Source organism: Pipistrellus hanaki, assembly GCF_964339955.1.
Source record: "Pipistrellus hanaki genome assembly, chromosome: 16".
NCBI lineage: Eukaryota > Metazoa > Chordata > Mammalia > Chiroptera > Vespertilionidae > Pipistrellus > Pipistrellus hanaki.
In genome coordinates, this window is record NC_140518.1 from 38,462,698 (window position 1) to 38,484,477 (window position 21,780).

A 21,780-nucleotide genomic window follows, 5' to 3' on the forward strand; every position below is an offset into this window, starting at 1 on the left:
GCTCTGGACAGCAGGCTGTGGCCCCCAGTGTCCTCTCTCATCCACCTCTCCTAGCCCCCAGCCCTACTTCCCATCAAGATCCAGAGGTCTGGCCCCCAGGTCACCTCAAATCTGTTGCTCCCCTTTGGGGACTGGGGCCTCCAGACCTTAGCCTGGGGCTCACTCTCCCCCTCCTTAGCCCTTGCTCCCCTCGGGGACTCAGGCGTCCTGCCCACTCCCCTCACCATAACAACCATTCTTTTGGAGTTGCTTAAGACTTTAATATCATTTCATTGTCAGCTCGTTCAGAGAAGGTTGGGGGCACAAAGAGACCGGGGTGGGCAAGAGAGGGCCAAGGTAGGGGGGAAGCAAGGGAAGAGCTCCCCTCTCTCCGTGGAGATGGCTCTGAGAAATCAAATATTGACAGTGAGAGAACAGAACTTATTAAAGCTGGGGCAGGGGTGTGTGCGGGGAGCTGTGGGAATGGCCGGATGCCTGGGTTCTGAGGGGAATGAAGGTTCTGGGAGGAGGGACGAGCCTGAGGCTGGGAGGATGCAGTGAGACTCAGAGTCCTACTGGCACAACTCTTCTCCACCCCCCAAATCCCCCAATTTTTTAAGATGTTCTGAGTCTTGCTACCAAGTCTGTTTCTCAGCTGTCCCCTAGGGCCCCTGGGGAGACCCCTTCACAGCTGTGGTTGGCCCCACTCCATCCCTTCCCCCTGCCTCCACCTCTGTTGATGAGCTTCAGCAGCGTTTAATCGGATTGAGCAGTAATTAGCAAAGTGAAATGTTTGATTACCTATTTAGCATAATGTAGGGGGCTGAGATCCTTAGGCGTAGCCAAGGTTGGAGTCGGAAAAGAATTGGGGTCTACACAACAGTTCCTTACCCCGGGGGAGCCCTGAGCTCTGCCCGTAAGAGCCCCTGCCCGAGGCCTCCCCTCACATCTTCACCTCTTTGGAACTTCTCCGGGGGGATCTGACCGATTATGCTTCCTCCCTCTGCCACCCACCGCCTATCTGATTAAAGGAACTCCCACTTAGCATTGCTTGCTGTGCAGCTGGTTTTGGGGTGTGGCAGGACCCTTCTTTCTTTCATTTTTTAAAAAAAAATATATTTTATTGATTTTCCACAAAGAGGAAGAGAGAGGGATAGAGAGCAAGAAACGTCGATGAGAGAGAAACTTCTGACCAGCTGCCTCCTGCACACCCCCTACTAGGGATGCACCCCCTACCAATGTAAATGCCCTTGACTGGAATCGAACCTGGGACCTTTCAGTCCGAAAACCGACGTTCTATCCACTGAGCCAAACCGGTTTCGGTAGGACCCTTCTCTCTTTCAATCCTTGCTCTCAGTAACCGGAGTTTGGGCTGGGCAGGAGGCCACAAATCAGAGCCCAAAGATCATGGTGGTGGTGGTGGGTGCCAAGGGCAGGGTCTGTCAATTCTGGACATAAAGATAGGGTAGGTAGGTAGGTGGAATGGTGAGGCCAGAGTTGAGTCTGAGTGTGGGTTCATTCACTGGCTCTTCAGGGATATCAGAGACTGCCACTCCTCTCAGCGCCAGACTGGCATAATGAGGCCTGTCAGGTGTGAACACCCCCAGGAACACCCACCTCAGCTCCCCTTTCCTCATCCAGCAAAGAAAATGCCATCAATTTAGCTCCTCATGGAAATGCAATCAGTGGGCTTACTGCTGGCTTTGTCTTAATTAGGCACTATTGATGGAGGCAGGTGGGGTGCCTTCCCATCCCCCTGGATGGCTTCCTCCCGTTATCTCCCAGGTCTCCCTGAAAGCGTCTTCTGGCCTCAGGTACGGCCCGCAGCGCCCCCTAGCCGCGGCTGAGGGCTGCCCCTCCTCTCACACCCCTCTCCCCTCGCTTCCCTAGGACGCAACCTTTGTTCTGATGGAGATCTCAGCGCCTCCCCGGCGTGGTCACCTTCCCCAGGAATCCCCGCCTCCCGTTACTCCCAAAGTGAGCGATGCTTTCCAAAGCCAATCCTCAGATTCCAAAAATTCCAGTTCCATTCTTCTCTCCCTTCCCCCGCCAACGCCCCGCGGTGCGGGCTGATCCTTAGACCCCGGTCCGAATTAAGAAGGGGGAGTGAGCTAGAGGGCAGGGGTGCTCCAGCCCCGGTTTTTCCTCCGCACCCAGCTGCAGCCGCGGCTGCCTGGAAATCCCGGAGCGCCTTCTGCAGCGCTAATGAGCCTCGCAGGCGGGACCCCGGGCGCCATCTGCTGGGCTCAACCGGCCCTTCAGACCAGAGCGGGGCGGACGCCCGGGTTCCCCCTTTTTAGTGTCCCGCAGGAGGGCAGCTCCTTGTTCCACAGTCCTTTGAGCTCCGTCCTCCGCCCCAAGCCCCACACACCCTCCAGCCTGCCAGGCTTAGCGTCTTCCCTCGCCCCCAGCCCTCCCGCCCTGAGCTCCGGCAGCGAGACTCCCGCCGAGCGGGGCGGCGGAGCCGGTCCTCACTGCGCCTGCGCCGAGGACGCCCGCTCCCGCCCCGCCCCTCGTTTCCATGGCGACGCGTGCACGCGCGGGTCTGAGAGGGCCGAGCGGGGCAACTTGTTAGCTGAAGTGGCCCTTCCGTCGGCCCGGGGAGGAGAGGGTCGGCGCCGTGAGGTGTGTGTCCGGGGCCGAGGGGAGGAGGAGAAGGATGCCGGGCTGATGGGGGAGTCGCGGGGAGCGGGGCAGTGGTGAGGGGGAGGAAGGACAGTTGTAGGGGGGGGGAGCGGCAGTTGGGGGGGAGGGGAGATGAAGGGGCAGTTGGCGCTGAGGTGAAGCAGCGGGGACAGTTGCGATAGCTGTAGGAGGAAGCTGTTGAGAGAGGACATTCGCCCACTGGTGGGCAGTTTGAGGAGAAGGCCGGCCCCCTATAGAATTAAATTAAATTAAAAAATATTTTATTGATTTTTTACAGAGAGGAAGAGAGAGGGATAGAGAGCTAGAAACATCGGTGAGAGAGAACCATCAATCAGCTGCCTCCTACACACTCCCCACTGGGGATGTGCCCCAACCAAGGCACATGCCCCTGACCGGAATCGAACCAGGGACCTTTCAGTCCGCAGGCCGACACCCTATCCACTGAGCCAAACCGGCTTTGGCAAATTAAATTAAATTTAATCCCACAAGTCAGGCCCCAGGGACATGGGGTGAACCCGCGGGAGGGTGCTGGCAGCCTTGGCAGCCGAATGCTCCGCTCCGGAGGCTCCGGCTCGAGGCAGGGAAGCACAGCCTGACGCTTCTCTGGAGACCAGCGGCGGGAGCCGGGCTGCTGTAGTTGGTTTTATTGACGTGTTGGCCTAATTGAACATTTCTCCTTGGAGCAAAGTACAGACCCTTCAGGTTTGGAACTCATCACCGGTGATCCGTGCCTGTGGCAGCCTGTGGGGCTGAGGAAGGAAAGCCACAGGTGGCTGTCAGGAGTTGGCGGAGCGGACAGGGCCTGCCCAGCGAGCCAGACGGTGCCCCTGGGGCCCTGACCGCCTGCCAGGGGTGCCCGGCTCCCAGCCAGCCTGTGCTCTGGGAAAGGCACCCACGTGGCCTCCCTCGTCCCTCCTTCCCTCCCCCCACACACGATGAGAAAGTCAGTGTGGGTGACTGGTCCTTCCCTCTCCAGGCTGGCCTCAGGGCATTGGGAGTCAAATGGTCTTGGTTTTCTTTCTTTCTTTCTTTTCTTTTTTCTTTTCTTCTTTTTTTTTTAATATATTTTATTGATTTTGTACAGAGAGGAAGGGAGAGAGATAGAGAGTTAGAAACATCGATGAGAGAGAGTCATTGATCAGCTGCCTCTTGCACACCCCCTACTGGGGATATGCCCGCAACCAAGGTACATGCCCTTGACCGGAATTGAACCCGGGACCCGTCAGTCCCCAAGCCAACGCTCTATCCATTGAGCCAAACCGGTTTCGGCTGGTCTTGGTTTTCATGACCAGTCAGCACAGTTACTCAGCCAGATATGCTGAGACCTTTTCAGTTACACACACAGCAGGGTTCCCACCCCTCAGGAGTTGAAAGCTAATGAGACGTTGTAAATATGTTTTTTCTTTGCTTAAGGAAGTTGCAGATTTTAGTATGAGCAGGAGGAGTATTTTCCCATTTCCCCCTCCTCCCCTTTGCAGGGGTAACTTAGGAGGGAAGTAGACACAAAGAAAAATCGTACTGATTTGCTTCACTGATTTGATACAGTGACAAAGGGTGGGGAACCTGGGGACAGTCTTCCCTTCCCTGGGTCCTCTCTCACCAACCACGTCTGAGGGATAGAGTGGCTGAGGGTGTGTGTAACCACACCTCAGCTTGGTGTACCTTTTCCTGATTATCTTAGGTTCTCATACTTCTGGGCAGGGTCGGGAGTTCCTAAACCCTCCTTAATGGGGTGTCTGTTGGGCCACCATCTTTGACTTCCATATTCTTTAAAAAAAATATTGATTTTTCACAGAGAGGAAGGGAGAGGGATAGAGAGTCAGAAACATCGATGAGAGAGAAACATTGATCAGCTGCTTCTTGCACCACCCCCCCCCCCCCCCCCCCCCGGGGATGTGCCTGCAACCAAGGTACATGCGCTTGACCGGAATCAAACCCGGGACCCTTCAGACCGCAGGCAAACACTCTCGACTTGCATATTCTTAATGCCTCAAGGGATCACGTTGACTTCTAAGCCAATGCCCTGAAGAAAGTGGGGTGTCCCAGGGGAAGGAGTGAGGACTGCAGCGCCCCTGTGGCTAATGGAGCAGGGACTGCGAGTCTCAGGTGCCCGGGTTGCGGTGGGTTTGTGTGTGGACGCCGGGTTTCCTGTGTGTCTGCAGGTTTTGGCGGCGTGATGTCCACCAAAGCTGAGAAGAAGCGGAAGGTGGGGGGCAAGAAGAGTGCCCGCAAGCGAGCTGCTCAGGCTGCTCCGGCCACAGAGCCTGGGGAGGCCGCCCAGCCTGACAGTGAGCCGGGGCCGGAGCCGGAGGCGAGCCAGGAGCCCGAGCCTGAGCCTGAGCCCGAGCCCGAGCCCGAGCCGGAGCCGGAGCCGGAGCCGGAGCCGGAGCCGGAGCCGGAGCCAGAGCCAGAGCCGAAGCCAGAGCCGAAGCGTGTCAGGGAGAAGTCTGGTGGGTACATGCTGCCAGGGGATTGGAGGGAAAGTATTAATATTCAGGAGGGTCTTAGGGCTGGGGAACAAGCAGGTTTTATTGTTTTTGGGTAAGAAGCAGGGGGTTAGTAGACTCTCAGGCCTGCCGATGGGCCCCTTTTTGTGTATTTTCCTCCTGCAGAGCCTTATGCTTCTTCTTTCTGCCTTAAAAATGTCCCCCAGTGCACCAGGAGCTCACCAGCCAATCCTTTATTTTAGCCTCTTCCTCCTTATTCAAGTGCTCATAGTTGCTCCTACCCCACTGGAGAGGGTTTAATCTCTTCCTTTTTCCCATTTTCACCCTGGGTGGCAAAACAAATAATGTTTTTCTCCCATTAAGCCCATCACCATGGAGACAGTCTGCTTTGCCACCCTTTGAATCCTAAGCCTGACTGATGCTTTCCCCATCTGTTTGAGGCTCTGTATCTCCACCCTCATTTCTGCAGGGCTGTGGCTACGGAGGTTCAGGTTCAGGGCCACAGGAAAAGAAGCCTGAGGTCTAGACTGAGAGAGAAAACAGTGTAAAGAGGCTGCCTCCTGTGCTTTGATCTGAGAGGCTCTTTCCCTGTGAAATGAGCTGGGACCGATAGGGTGGGGAGGATTGTGGTAGCTGCTGCTGTCACTGGGCCGTTCCTAGGGCACAGGCCATTGTAGATCTGACTGTGAGCTAAGTATAGTCCTTTCCTTTTACCTGGGGCTTCCTTTAAAAAATATTTTTTAAAAAATATATTTTTATTAATTTCAGAGAGTAAGGGAGAGGGAGAGAGAGAAAAGAGATAGAAACATCAATGATGAGAGAGAATCATTGATAGGCTGCTTCCTGTATGCCCCACACTGTGGGGATGGAGCCCACAACTGGGGCATGTGTCCTGACCAGGAATTGAACCATCACCTTCTGGTTCATAGTTCGACATTCAGCCACTGGGGCTTCTTTACACTGCTAGCAGCTTCTCAAGACGAGAGAAATAGAATTCCTTTTCATATTAAAGGTTGATAGATTAAGGGTGAGCAAGGAGAAAGGGCCATAGGGCCTTGCCCTAGGATCCAGAGACTAGAAATGTGCAAAACTTTTTTCTTCTGAGGGCTCTCTTTAAAAAAAAAATATATATATATATTTTATTGATTTTTTTACAGAGAGGAAGAGAGAGGGATAGAGAGTTAGAAACATCGATCAGCTGCCTCTTGCACCCCCCCCCCCCCAATGGGGATGTGCCCGTAACCAAGGTACATGCCCTTGACCGGAATTGAACCTGGGACCCTTCAGTCCACAGGCCGACACTCTATCCACTGAGCCAAACCAGTTTTGGCTTTTCTGAGGTCTCTTGAAAGCAGTTTGAAATGGGACTGGCTCCTAGAAGCTGGGTACCAGGAGTAGGTTGGGGGAAGAGAGAAAGCAGTGATGTTCAATTTGGAGAATCCTCCGGGATAGGAAGAGAAAGAGCTTCTAAATGAAAGCACTGACCACCAAACCCAAGCATCTCTGACTACCTTGGCTGTAGGCCTTTTTAGAGTTTCATGGGCGGTTTTCCAGCTGATGCATAACCCTGATGGAGGTTCAGAGAAGACGGGTCTCCACGGGAGCCCTGAGATGAACATTAATCCCCGTAATCTTTAGAGTCAGAGGGGTCTGAATGTTTGTGTCCCTCTAGAAATCATATGCTGAAACCCCAATGCCCAAAGTGCTGGTGCTGGTGGGTGGGCCTTTGGGAGGTGCTTGAATGATGAGGGTGGAACTGTTAGGAATGAGATTCGCGCCTTATAAAAGTGGCTCCAGAGAGCTCCCTTGCCTCCTTCCACTACGTGAAGACACAGTGAGAAGTCTGTGACTGGGAAGAGGGCCCTACCTAGATCATGCTGTCACCTTGATCTAAGACTTCCACCCTTCGGACTGAGAAAACCCAGTCATGTGCCCTGACCAGGAATCGAACCATGACTTTCTAGTTCGTAGATCCTACGCCCAACCACTGAGCCATGCTGGCCAGGCAAAACCAGTTTATTCTTAGGATTGTCCCAGTCTCCCTCCCCTGGCCTAGTTCCTGTCTGAAGTCTTGAATGCCCTCAGTTTTCTCAAAGGGCGGTGGATTTCTTGGTCACCTGCTGCGTATACCAAAAAGCTCTTGGAATCATCTACTCCATCCCTTTTCCTGATTCCTGTCCTTGACCTCTGTGTTTCACTCCCCTCTGAGTTTTTCTTTCTGGAAGTTGGAGTGTTGTGTTCCCCAGAGTCTTTTGGTTCCATCTCGTTGTTCCTTCCTCCTTTCAGCCATGGGAGATGGGAAACCCACCAACGTTATCCCAGGATCCTGTTAAGCAACAGATGAGGAGGTACACGTGGGTCAGAGACATCAGGAGAGAAACACCCTCCTGGGTTTTGATGGGTTCCAGGGTGAATGTGGTAGAAATGAGTACCCAGCAGCCTGGGTGTTTGGAAAGGGGCCAATTTCTGTGGAATCCAACTTCCCTGCGTGAGAAGAGGATTGGGAGGAGAATGGAAGGCCAGAATGCTTAGAATATGCACTTAGTACTGACTGCACTTATTCTCCTGCCTCCCCTGCACCCCTCCAGCCCCAGGCAGCTTTTTAAAAGAACAGGCACTTGGTATAAATTGAGATATAATTCATTTACTATGAAACTCACTCTTTGAAGTATTCAGCAATTTCTGGTGTATTCACAAAGCTGTGCACCCCTCACCACTATATAATTTCTGAGCATTTTCATCCCACCCCCGATAAGCCACTTTAAGCCTGAGAAATTGGTACCAGATGACCCCTACATCTTTACTTCTAAGTTGCTTCAGACCCTAGCCTTTTAGTAGTCACTCCCTATTTCCCTTTCCCCCTCAGATACTGGTAACCACTAATTACTTTCTGTCTCTATGGATTTGCCTGTGTTGGACATTTCATATAAATGGAATTATACAATGTGTGGTCTTTTTTGACTGGCCTCTTTCACTTGGCCTAGTGTTTTCGAGGTTCATCCATGGTGTAGAATTGTAGCAGAACTTCATTCTTTTTTTATTTTTTATTTTTATGGTTGAGTAATATTTCACCACAGTTTGTTTTTTATTCATTCACTTGTTGATGGACACTTGGGTTGTTTCCACCTTTGGCTATTGTGAATAGTGCTGCTATGAACATTGGCACACAAATGTCTACTTGAGTATCAGCTTCCAATTCTCTTGGAAGTGAAATTGCTGGGTCGTATGGTGACTATGTTTAACTTTTTAAGGAATGCTTTCATTTTTGAATTTTTATTCTTCCCAGAGCCAATTTTGGAGAAACCTGAAGTACAGAAAGAAGAATCAGAGGAGCTTGAAGTGGATGTGGTAAGTTTAGGTTTTCCCTGAGACAAATATTCCTCTCCAACAAATGGTGACTCAAAAGATTGGTTGTAGCATGGTGTCCAAGGAATTCTCTTCAGTCTGTCCATTCCTTCTATATCCTCTACTGATACCTACTCACCACAGATCCAGTTCACTCAGTAAAGGCCAAAGTTTTCCATGCCACCAGCCCTCCAGAAGAAGAGGGTTTTAAGTGAGAAACAGGCATCTTAGCTGTCCCTTCCTTGTCTCCCCACCTTGGGTAAAAGGTCGACAAGCTTTACCAATTGTATGGGTGAACTTCTGAACAAATTGAACAAGCTGGGCAGATATTTTCCTAATTGGATACTAATTTTTTTTTTTTTTAAATCCTCACCTGAGGATATGTGTTTTTTTTTTTAAACTGAAACTTAAAAAATTTTTTTTTAACAGTATGAGGATATGTTTTTATTGATTTTTTAGAGAGAGAGAGAGGTACCAATCAATTGGTTGCTTCCCCTACATTTTATGACCAGGCAAATCAGCAACCTAGGTATGTGCCCTGCTGAATGGGATGACGCTCAAACCAACTGAATCACCTGGCAAAGGCTAATTGGATACTAATTTCTAAGACATTTTCTTTTTTCCTTTCTTTCAGTTTTTTCCTTTGGAAAAATAATTTACAGAAGCCACTTCAAGCACTTTTAGAAAGTGGCACTAAGTAACCCCTACTCCTTTATTTCCAAGTTGTATCAGAGCCTAGCTATACATACTTGGGTTAGAAGAATGGAGTGGTGACCTTGAAATTTTTTTAAATGAGAGAAAAGTAATAACTCATTAAAAAAAAACATTGGAAGGTACAGAAAAGTAAAACAAAGAAAGAAAAAAGAAAAGTCATATTATGACAGCCTAAACCACTCAGTTTTAATACTTTGGTATGTGTCTTTTCTTTCCGTATATAGGTTTGTGAGTTTTTTTAAAAAAACGATCCTAGCCCTAGCTGGTTTGGCTCAATGGGTAGAGTGTTGACCCATTATTTGAAAGGGCCTGGGTTCGATTCCGGTCAAGGGCACATGCCCAGGTTGTGGGCTCAGTCTCCAGTGTGGGGCATGCAGGAGGCAGCCGATAAATGATTTTCTCATCATTGATGTTTCTATCTCTCTCTCCCTCTCCCTTCCTTTCTGAAATCAATAAAAATATATTAAAAAAATGAATAAAAATAAAAAACTATCCTAACTGGCTCTGGCTGGTGTTTCTCAATGGTTAGAATGTCAGCCTATGCACTGAAGGGTTCCGTTCCTGGTCAGGGTTGCAAATTGGATCCCCAGTCCCAGTCAGGGCATGTGTGGGAAGCAACCGACCAATGTGTCTCTCACATCGATGTTTCTCTCTCTTTCTCTCCTCTCTCTCCCCCCTCCTTTCACTCTCTTAAACACACACAAAAACAGTGTGGCTCAGTGGTTGAGCATTGGCCTATAAACCAGGAGATCAGTTTGATTCCTGGTCAGGGCTCATGCCCAGGTTGCAGGCTTAATCCCCAGTGAGACATGTGCAAGAGGCAGACGATCAATGATTCTCTCTAATCATTGATTTAAAAAATATATATTTTATTGATTTTTTACAGAGAGGAAGGGAGAGGGATAAAGAGCTAGAAACATCAATGAGAAAGAAACATCGATTAGCTGCCTCCTGCACATCTCCCACTGGGGATGTGCCCGCAACCGATGTATGTGCCCTTAATAGGAATCAAACCTGGGACCTTTCAGTTCGCAGGCCAACGCTCCATCCACTGAGCCAAACCAGTTTCGGCTATCATTGATTTTTTTGTTGTTGTTAATCCTCACTCTAGGATATTTTTTCATTGATTTTTAGGAAGAGTGGAAGAGAAAGGGAAAGACAGAGAGAAACATTGATGTGAGAGAAACACGTTGATTGGTTGCCTGCTGCATGAGCCCCAACCACGGCCCAGGCTGGGGAATAGTCTGCAACCAAGATACGTGCCCTTGACCGGAATTGAACCCAAAATCCTTTTGTCCACAGGCTGACTCTTTGTCCACTGAGCCAAACCAGTTAGGGCTCATCATTGATGTTTCTGTCTCTTTCTCTCCCTTTCCCTTCCTCTCTGAAATCCATAAAAACATTTATTAAAAAATCAATGGGAAAATATCCTTGGATTAGAATTAACAACAAAAAATAAAATAATCCTAACTGTACCATATATTATAATTTATTAAGCTTTCTCACAAAACATTTTATCATTTTTCAAGTTATCTATATATATAAAAGCCTAATATGCAAATTGTCTCCACGGGATATTGCTTGCTTGCTATGACATGTACTGACCACCAGGGGGTGGTGCAGAATGAAGGAAGTCCCCGTCAGCAGCTGGAAGGCTCCAATTGGCCCTGATTACAGGCCAGGCCTGGGGACCCTACTCATGCATATATTTTATGCACTGAGCCTCTAGTTATAATATACTTTAAAATGTCTTTATTAATTTCAGAAAGGAAGGGAGAGAGAGAGAAACATCAATGATAGAGAATCATTGATCGGCTGCCTCCTGCATGCCCCCTACTGGGGACCAAGCCTGAAACTATGGTATGTGCCCTGACCAGAAATCCAACTGTGACCTCCTGGTTCATAGGTCAACACTTAACCACTGAGTCACATCAGCCCAGCTACAATACACTTTTCGTAAGCACCATTTTATTATTTTTATTTTTTAAAATGGCAGTATAGTTCTTGATTAGATCTATGTATAGTTCTTTTTTTTAATATATTTTATTGATTTTGTACAGAGAGGAAGGGAGAGAGATAGAGAGTTAGAAACATCAATGAGAGAGAGTCATTGATCAGCTGCCTCTTGCACACCCCCTACTGGGGATATGCCCGCAACCAAGGTACATGCCCTTGACCGGAATTGAACCCGGGACCTTTCAGTCCCCAAGCCGACGCTCTATCCATTGAGCCAAACCGGTTTCGGCTTTGTATAGTTCTTGATTAGATGTATGCACCATAGTTAAATCATGACTCTTGAATATTTTGCCATTTCTAATTTTTTTGCTCTCATAATAATACTGTGATGAATATTATAAGTGAAACTAGCACACTTTGAAATACTTAATATTTCCTTTAGATTCCTATGTATGGAGTGACTGAATCAAAGAATAAAGAACATTTCTCTTTTAAAAATATATTTTTATTGATTTCAGAGAGGATAGGAATATCAATGATGAGAGAGAATCATTGATTGGCTGCCTCCTGCATGCTCCCTACTGAGGATGGAGCCTACAACCTGGGTATGTGCCCTTGACCGGAATCGAGCCCTGGACTCTCAGTCTCCAGGCTACTGGTCTATACACTGAGCAAAATTGGCCAGGGTAGAACATTTCTAATAATCCTATATAATAAAAGCCTAATATGCTAAGTGTCTGGTTGACCTGTTGGTTGTTCAACCAATCAAAGTGTAATATGCTAAGGTTGCTCAACTGCTCACTATGACATGCACTGACCACCAGGGGACAGATAGTTGACTGGTTGACCAGTCACTATGATGTGCACTGACCACAAGGGGGTAGATGCTCCGACCAGTAGGTTAGCTTGCTGCTGGGGTTCTGCCGATCCGGACTGAGTGAGACAGGCCAGATATGCCCTCAATTCCTCCCATCGTCCCTCCCTGGATGGCAACCTCCCACTTAGCTCCCAGGCCCTGATCATGCACCAGTGGGGTCCCTCAGCCTGGCCTATGCTCTTTCACAATCTGGGACCCCTTGGGGATGTTGGAGAGCCGGTTTTGACCTGATTCCACAGGCCAGGCTGAGGGACCCCACTGGTGCACGGATTCATGCACTGGGCCTCTAGTTTAATACATAATGCCAGCCAAGACTGATTTGGCTCAATGGATAGAGCGTCGACTTGGGGGCTGAAGGGTCCCAGGTTCGATTCCGGTCAAGGGCATGAACCTTGGTTACGGACATATCCCCAGTAGGGGGTGTGCAAGAGGCAGCTGATCGATGACTCTCTCTCATCGATGTTTCTAACTCTCTATCTCTCTCCCTTCCTCTCAGTACAAAATCAATAAAAATATATTAAAACAAAAACAAAAACAAAAACAAAAAATACACACACAAAAAAACACACATTATGATTAAAAAAAACCCAAAAACATAATGCCAAGCTGTTTTCCAAATGCATTGCACCTTTTGTCCTCACATTAGCAACAAACCCTTTCCAGGCCTGAGTGTTATAAATTTAGCAAGGATTTTAAAAAATGATAGGCAGTAAATTATATATCTTTGCTATTTTTATTTGTATTTCTTTGATTTCAACTGAAATTAAACATTTTTCCATATGTATTTTTTTAAGGCATGTCATGCTAGTTTACATCCCTTTGTCCATTTATTTATCAGGGTCTTAGTGTTTTTCTCACTGGTTCATCTGTGTCTTAACCATTTAACTGCCATGGTATTTTGAATTTAATTAAAACAAGATCTGCTGCTTGTGTCTATAGACATTTATGGCATACAAGTGATTAATATAGGGGAGATTTTAGGCCACTGTCTAAGTTTTCTTGACTTGGAAACTTTATAATAATAATTATTATGTTTAAAAATATTTTTATTCATTTCAGAGAAGAAGGAAGAGGGAGAGAGAGATAGAAACATCAATAATAAGAGAGAATCATTGATTAGCTGTCTTCTGCTTGTCCCCTACTGGGGATTGAGCCCACAACCTGGGCATGTAACCTTGATGGGATCGAACCTGGACCTTTCATTCTGCAGGTAGATGCTCCATCCATGGGGTCAAATCAGCTAGAGCTGACCTGGAAAACTTTAAATAAAAGAAATTCCTTCTCATATTCCAGGAATATGGGAGAAGGACAGGGTGGCTTCTCAAGTTTACTCAGCAATATCTTTATATCTTTGTGTCCTTAATTTATTTCATGAAGTTCTACAGATTAATTTTTTTCTAGTCATCAATTACACTTTCTTTCCATCTAATTGATTTGTTCTTTGGTGTTTTCCAGTCTTTTATTCTCACTTCTTCCTCACTGCTATGCCAATTGGCTTTTACCAAATATTTCATACTTATTTTGGTATTTTGAGGAGGCTGCTGCATCATGAGGAAATTGCTCTTGCATCCTTATCACTTTACCAGCTTGTCATCTCCATATTTCTTAAAAAAAAAAAAATATATATATATATATATATATATATATATATATATATATATATATATATATATTTATTTATTTTTTTTACAGAGAGGAAGAGAGAGGGATAGAGAGTTAGAAATATCGATCAGCTTTCTTCTGCACGCCCCCTACTGGGGATGTGCCTGCAACCAATGTACTCGCCCTTGACCAGAATGGAACATGGGACCTTTCAAGTCGGCAGACCGATGCTCTATCCACTGAGCCAAACCAGTTTCGGCTCCATATTTCTAATTGGTTTATTTAGGCTAATGTCCTACATGTTCCTTAATTTAGTGTGACTTTGAGGTTGAGAGTTGCTCAATAATGCATTTTTACAACCACAGGCATAAATGAAATATCTTGGGAAGAAAAGATCTCAAAGAAGGATAACCTTCTTTGAAATGAAACTAAGAAAAACCCTTGGTTTTTCTCTATAATCCATTCTATCTTTACTTTATTTTTTTATTTTTATTTTTTTAAAAATATCTTTTATTGATTTTGTACAGAGAGGAAGGGAGAGAGATAGAGAGTTAGAAACATCGATGAGAGAGAGTCATCGATCAGCTGCCTCTTGCACACCCCCTACTGGGGATATGCCTGCAACCCGGGACCTTTCAGTCCCCAAGCCGACGCTCTATCCATTGAGCCAAACTGGTTTCGGCTAATTCTATCTTTACTTTAGAGGCAAGAGGATCTTACTGTCTTATTTCATCAAAAGCGAGAAAGCTATCATTCAGTTCATCCTCAGCTTTCTCTTCATTATTCTGGTCCTGTCTGACTTCTCTCATTTTCTGTGTCCTCACATGTGATTGTGGATGGGAGAAATGACTCATCCTAACAGCTGTATATTTTTTGGCTTTCTGTTTTCCTTCTGTAGAAGCCCTTTTTCCGGTCTCGGATTGTGCTGACAGGACTGGCGGATGCCACATGGACAGTGGAGCATGATGCCATTCTGGAACACTTTGCCCAGGACCCGGGAGAGCCCATCCTTACCGTCTTCATTGACCCTTATATGGGGCTGAAGCTAGAACTGGGCGTGCCTATCCAGGTGGGTGCTCCGCTTCCTGATTCCACGGCGGTCTTCCAGGGGCTGAGGGTTCCGCATATCTCTGCCATCTGTGCCCAAGTTCTGTTGCCACAGAGGGGAATGAAGCAGGCTTTTGCTTTTGATGATCTCGTGGTCTAGTGGGAAAGACAGACATATAAGAAGTATTTACAACAGATTATGTTGCATGAGCAAAACTTTATAGGAGTTTTATGGGAGCAACTAATGTGGCCGGTGGAATGCTGGCAAGGCTCGGTGATGGAGGTGATAATTTGAGTTGAGAATGCAGAGTAAGTAGGATTTCATGGAGGCTGGGTAAGAGCTGTGTAAGTAAAGACCACTTTATGTGCAAAGAAAAGAGGAGTTGTGGGAAGTGATACTGGAGTTGGGGTCAGCTTGGAAAGGCCCTTGTATGTTATGCAAAGAATTTGGCTTCTATCCCAGGAGGACATATCGAAGGCGTCCATGGATTAGATATATAAGTATTTCAACAAGGTGGGGAATACATTAGTGAAGGGTAAACCATGGGTGGGGAGACAGTTAAAATACATATAGTAAAATGTTAGTGGTAGAATCTGGGTGGTAGGAGTACAGGTCATTATTATAAAATTCTTTAAACTTTGTTATATGCTTGAAAATTTTTGAAATAAAATGTTGAAAAAGAAAAAGACGATTGCTTTGCTGTTATTGCCAGTACACATACAAAAATAACAATGATAATGAAATGAGCATGACCCTGTACAATGACACAATTTGTGAAACTTATTAAGTGTAAACACAGGCTATTGATTTTCCTTATATATTGGCAATAATCAGCTATAAAACATGCAAAAATATTTTATTCACACAAAGGACAAACATTTGCAAAATATATATGTAGGATTTATAGGAAAGAAAACACCTTTATTGCAGGCCATGAAAGAAGATTTGGATATAGTGAGGTATATCCTGCTTCTGAGTGGAAATTTTAATATTATATTAAGATCATTCCATCTAAAAATGTACTATTTTAATGCAATCCAAACAAAGTGCCATAGTCCTTAGATACCTTGTGTAAAGGATTTAAAAATATATCCAGAAAAATGCATGAATAGAAGAAAATGGTGAAGGAAAGTATTGGAGGAGACTTGTGAAAATGAAAATCTTTTACTAAGCAACAATAATTAAAAACAGTTGTACTGGGGCAGGAATATATATTATATAAGCTACAGTAAAGAAACATAGAAAGTACAGAATCATATATGTAAGCATTTTCTACAAAAATGGCATTTAAAATCTGTGGGGAAGGATAAATTATTCAATAAATGGAATTGGGAAACATGAAAAGCAACATTTTTCCATTAAAAGGTTTACTTAGCTGCCCTGTCAGTGGCTCAGAGGTTGAGCGTTGACCCACAAACCAGGAAGTCACTAGTTCAATTCCTTGTCAGGGCACATGCCTAGGTTGCAGGCTCTGTCCCTAACAAAGGGTGTGTAGTAGGCAGCTGATCAATGATTCTCTCTCATCATTGATATTTCTTTATATTTTATTGGTTTTTTACAGAGAGGAAGGGAGAGGGATAGATTTAGAAACATCGATCAGCTGCCTCTTGCACACCCCCTACTGGGGATGTGCCCACAATCAAGGTACATGCCCTTGACCGGAATTGAACCTGGGACCCTTCAGTCCGTAGGCCGATGCTCTATCCACTGAGCCAAATCGGTTTTGGCATCATTGATATTTCTATCTCTCTCCCTCCCTTTCTCTGAAATCAATAAAAAAATTAAAAGGAAAAAAGATCTCTTTAGCTGAAGGGAGGGGAAATGTGAAAATATTGGCCAAATAGGACAAGGTTTCTGACACTAAAAACAAAGGACATAAACGCAAAAATAAACAAGTGGAATCAAAAATCAATCTGAAAAGCTTCTGCACAGTAAAGAAAAGCAACAATATGAAAAGAAAACCTAAGGTAGGAGAAAATATTTGTAAATCATGAAGAACTCATATAATTCAATAGCAAAATGACAATCTAAGATATGGGCAGAAGAATTGAAAATACGTCTTTCCAAAGAAGGCAAACCGCCGAAACCGGTTTGGCTCAGTGGTAGAGTGTCGGTCTGTGGACTGGAAGGTCCCAGGTTTGATTCCGGTCAAGGGCATGTACTTTGGTTGTGGGCAAATCCCCAGTATGGGGTGTGCAAGAGGCAGCTGGTCAATGTTTCTCTCTCCTCGACGTTTCTAGCTTTCTATCTCTCTCCCTTTCTCTCTGTAAAAAATCAACAAAATATATTAAAAAAAGAAAAGAAAAGAAGGTAAACAAATGGCCAACAGGTACATGAAAAGATGCTCAACACCACTAATCATTAGGAAATGAATATCAAAACCACCATTACCTCACACCTTTTAGAAAGGATATAATAAAAAGGATAAGAAATAACAAATGTGCATGCGGATGTGAAAAAAGGGAACCCTTATGCATTGTTATTGGGAATGTAAATTGGTACAGCCACTATTGAAAATAGTTTGGAATTTCCTCAAAAATTTTAAAATAGAACTACCATATGATCTAGCAATTCCTCTTTTGGGTATATATCTGAAGGAAGTGAAATCAGTATCTCAAAGTGATATTAGAAACCTCATGTTTCGCCGAAACCGGTTTGGCTCAGCAGATAGAGCGTCGGCCTGAGGACTGAGAGGTCCCGGGTTCGATTCCGGTCAAGGGCATGTACCTTGGTTGCGGGCACATCCCCGGTGGGGGGTGTGCAAGAGGCAGCTGATCGATGTTTCTCTCTCATCGATGTTTCTGACTCTCTATCCCTCTCTCTTCCTCTCTGTAAAAAATCATTAAAATATATTAAAAAAAAATAAAATAAAAAAACAAAAATAAGGTCATCAACAAAAACTTAATTCATTACGAAATAAACCAAATAAAGAACTCAGGAATAGAGAAGCTATGAACATTCAGTACATTTAAATAAAGAACTAATACTAAATAAGCATGGGAATTATGGTTATGCTATAGAATGTGAATGTTATCAACTTGGACAAGGTAAAAAGAATACTGTAACAAAAATTGCAAAGTGGTGAGAAAATGAGAGGGAGTATGAGAATGTCATTGTTCTTATCTTTCAAAGCATAAGTCAATAGAATTTAAAATAAAAAGATAGTGAGAAAACTAAACAATTTTTTTAATCTCTCATAAACTTAGTAAGAGGTCTTTTATGAAGAAATATCTCTTACAGGTAAAGAAAGACTTATTTAAAGATGATCAGTTCCCTTATTATATTCACATTATTAAATTAAATTCAATACCTTTAAAAGTAACATGATCCTATTTTGAAATAACCATTTTATTTTTCTATGTTATATATCAGTGATTGGCAAACTTATTAGTCAACAGAACCAAATATCAACAGTACAATGATTAAAATTTCTTTTGAGAGCCAAATTTTTAAAACTTAAACTATATAGATAGGTACATTGTTATTAACTTAATTGGAGTACTCCTAAGCTGGCCTTGGCTAAAAACTCAAGGGGCCAAAGAGCCGCGTGTGGCTCGTGAGCCGCAGTTTGCCGACCACTGTTATATACCAATAGGAAGATGTTTGGAATACTGTTTGTATTAACAGTGTTAACAGCATTGTCTGGGTGGTGGAATTTCAGGTGATATTTTAATTTTAAGCATTGTTTATGCATTATTTCACTTATTTATAATTAACAAATTATTTAACAAAAATAATAATAGTTAAGCTTTGCCATAACTGGTTTGGCTCAGTGGATAGAGCATCTGCCTTCAGACTGAGGGTCCCAGTTTCAATTTCGGTCAAGGGCATGGATCTTGATTGCGGGCACCAAGTTCTGGAGGCAGCTGATCGATGTTTCTCTTTATCCCTTTCCCTTCCTCTCTGTAAAAAAATCAATAAAATATATATATTTAAAAAATAGTAGTTAAACTTTTAAAAAAATAGACACAGAACCTTGGCTGGTATGGCTCGGTGGTTGAAGTGTTGGTCCTTGCACCGAAGGGTTGAAGGGTTGCAGGTTCGTTCCCGGCCCCCAGTCCTGGCATGTGTGGGAGGCAAACAATCAGTGTGCTCTCTCACCTTGGCGTTTCTCTCTCTCTCTCTTTCTCTCCCTCAACCCCTCCTTTCTACTCTCTAAAAATCAATAGAAAAATATCTTTTGGTGAAGATTAAAAAATAAATAGCAACTTTACTGTTAAAATAAAAAGACACAAAATGTCAAACTTTAATTCTGGGTAGTGGGAAGATGGGTAATTATTCATTTCTCATTTATGCTTTATTTTCAGTTTTACAACTTTTTTTTTTGTAATATATATTTTATTGATTTTGTACAGAGAGGAAGGGAGAGAGAGAGAGAATTAGAAACACCGATGAGAGAGAGTCATCGATCAGCTGCCTCTTGCACACCCCCTACTGGGGATGTGCCCACAACCAAGGTACATACCCTTGACCGGAATCGAACCCGGGACTTTTCAGTTCCCAAGCCAACGCTCTATCCATTGAGCCAAACCGGTTTCGGCTCAGTTTTACAACTTAAATTATGCCTGGCCTAGTAGCTCAGTTGGTCAGAATGTCATCCCCATACACCAAAATTGCGGGTTTGATCTCTGGTCAAGAAACATACAAGAAGCAACCAATGAATGCATAAAAAAGTGGAACAACAAATTGATGCTTTTCTCTCCTTTCCTCTTCTCTCAAATCAGTTAAAATTAAAAAATATTAAATTATGAAGAGTAGTTACAAAAATACTAAAGGAGAGAAAAAAGGTGAATATGATTTTCAGGAGGGAATAAACTTTCTAAGCACGTAGAAGTCAGAAACTTTAAAAAGTTTTGACTACATGAAAGTTATAAATGTCTAAATGCAAACAACCAAAAAGACTCATCATAAACAAAATTGAAGGATAAGTGAAAAATTGTCAGAAAAGTATATGTAACGGAAATAGAAAATCCTAGACAATTGTCTGTTTCTTCCAGTCTTTTTCCTTTCTTCTTTTTCTATATCTGAAAATGCTTTATTTATTCTATTATTTTCATTCCATCCATCCATCTATCCATCCATCCAACATTTATTGAGCAACTAATATGAACTAGTCACTGTGGTAGGTTCTGGAGCCAAGTTGAACATTCTATACAGTCCCTATCCTCAAATTGTGCTCTTTGAATTTCCTCCCTACATCTCTGGGTGGGAACTCTATTATGTCCCTAAAAATATAATGTGTCACATGACTCTTGCATTTAGAGAAGGGCCAGGATATGCTAAGGGAACATTACTAAGAGCTCAACCAGGTTTTCATGAGAGGAACCTCAGATTCCTTTGGGTATCAGGCTGGGCCTGGTGACTGAAGTCTGATCTTTCACTGTCTTTCATGCAGAACCAGAACCAGATTGTGTACTTCATTCGCCAAGCACCGGTTCCCATCACTCCACAGGACTTTGACACGACTGTGCAGTTTGGGACAGTGAGGGGTGCCTACATCCCAGCCCTGCTTCGCCTCCTCACTGGTGTCTATGCCCCTCAGATCTTTACAAACACCAGCTGGCCTGAGAGCATTCGAAATCATTTTGCTTCTCATCTGCACAGGTTCTTGGCCTGCCTGACAGGTGAGCAGACAGGCTTGAGTGCCTAGTGCCCCACCAACAGTAGAGCTGACGAGGCAGGTCAGAGAGTCACCCTGAGCACCTGTGTTGCTTGGCACCGAGTAGGTGCTCGGTATGTGTTTGTTGAATGAGTGAAACCGGGCACAGAATGTGTCTGCCAATCCATATACAGATTTCCGCTGTAGAATGGTTAGCCAGACCTGCTCCAACTTACAGTAGGAAATTTCCAAGAGTACAGGTGGGGTGGGGGGAAATGCAGATTCTGTGGGGGCAAAGAGGGTGTGTAAATATAGAAGAGAGTGTTGAGGGCATGGATTTTTGACCTTGTTTTATGACAATCTCTTATTATACCTCAGTGAAGTTTTCTTCTTGCCTTCTGTTATTTTTTCCTCGAGATATATTGATATCAGTTTCTTCTGCCTGCTCTCCTGAAATGCATATACTTCTTGGGCCCCAGATCATCAAACAGGATTGGAACTGGGTGACATAAACTCACTCCTGTTTGTGAAGTTCTATGGCCTTATCCTTTCCCTAGATACTCGGTACAAACTGGAGGGGCACACTGTTCTCTACATCCCCGCAGAGGCCATGAACATGAAGCCTGAGGTGGTGTTTAGGGACAAAGAGCTGGTGCAGCGGCTAGAGAGTGAGTGGCTGGCATTGCCAGTGTGTTGGGGACCCTAGGGGGAGCAAAGGGGGGCAGTCCAGATGGTGAGAAAGGAGTTGGGTTTGGAGGGCTATGCAAGGGGCAGGGGAGAGGGAGGACATAACTAGGAGCAGTGTAAAGCAATGAAGAGACTTTGTATTCTCCCCTGAAGCCTCCATGATTCACTGGACCCGGCAGATAAAGGAGGTGCTCAGTGCCCAGGAGACTGTGGAGACAGGAGAAAACCTAGGTCCCTTGGAGGAGATTGAGTTCTGGCGCAACCGATGCATGGATCTGTCTGGCATCAGTTCACAGCTGGTGAAGGAGGGCGTGAAACACATCGAGTCCATCCTGCAACTTGCCAAGTCATCCTACTTGGTGCCCTTTTTGAAACTGGCCCAGCAGATCCAGGTGTGTGGGTGGACCAAAGGATGGAGGCTCAGCAGAAAGTGGACAGTGCTTGGGACAATATAGGGTGCTAAGATGAGGGAGCCATTATAATGATCCACAGCAAAGGTAGACCAACCCAGTGTTTGGACTTGTATTTGTGGGAGAGTATAAAAGGATGGTCCCAAAGAGCTTGTAGTTTAGTTAGGGAGACTACTAGTTAATCAACAAAAATACATGAGTACCCTCTATGAACCCAACCCCTCCAATCCAGTGGAGAACATAAGACTTACACAAAATAGGATTACTAGATAACAGGTGGCTCAGCAAGAGAGCTGCAAGATAAACACTTAAAACTAAATTCAATATGGTGTGGCAAGCGTTGGGGACTCAGAAGATCAACGTAATCTGTAGAATATGGAGATAGAAGACTTCTTCCCCTAGGTGGAATTTTAAGCGAGGTGTTAAGGGAATTGAGCCACAGCCAGGTGGAGAAGTCTAACATCCTGGTT

General features: G+C 44.8%; 1 protein-coding gene across 1 annotated transcript in view; it reads left to right on the forward strand.

Annotated features, from left to right (window-relative positions):
* Positions 1-2,526: 2,526 nt before the first annotated feature.
* The window catches only part of DNAH2 (dynein axonemal heavy chain 2), a 107,575-nt gene continuing 88,321 nt past the window's right edge, over positions 2,527-21,780 (forward strand). The window contains exons 1-7 of the mRNA XM_084863818.1: positions 2,527-2,604; positions 4,788-5,075; positions 8,359-8,420; positions 14,465-14,635; positions 20,010-20,238; positions 20,771-20,881; positions 21,054-21,292. Of these exons, the coding sequence (XP_084719944.1) occupies positions 4,802-5,075; positions 8,359-8,420; positions 14,465-14,635; positions 20,010-20,238; positions 20,771-20,881; positions 21,054-21,292 (1,086 nt within the window). The 5' untranslated portion in view covers positions 2,527-2,604; positions 4,788-4,801. The remainder of the gene's footprint in view (positions 2,605-4,787; positions 5,076-8,358; positions 8,421-14,464; positions 14,636-20,009; positions 20,239-20,770; positions 20,882-21,053; positions 21,293-21,780) is intronic.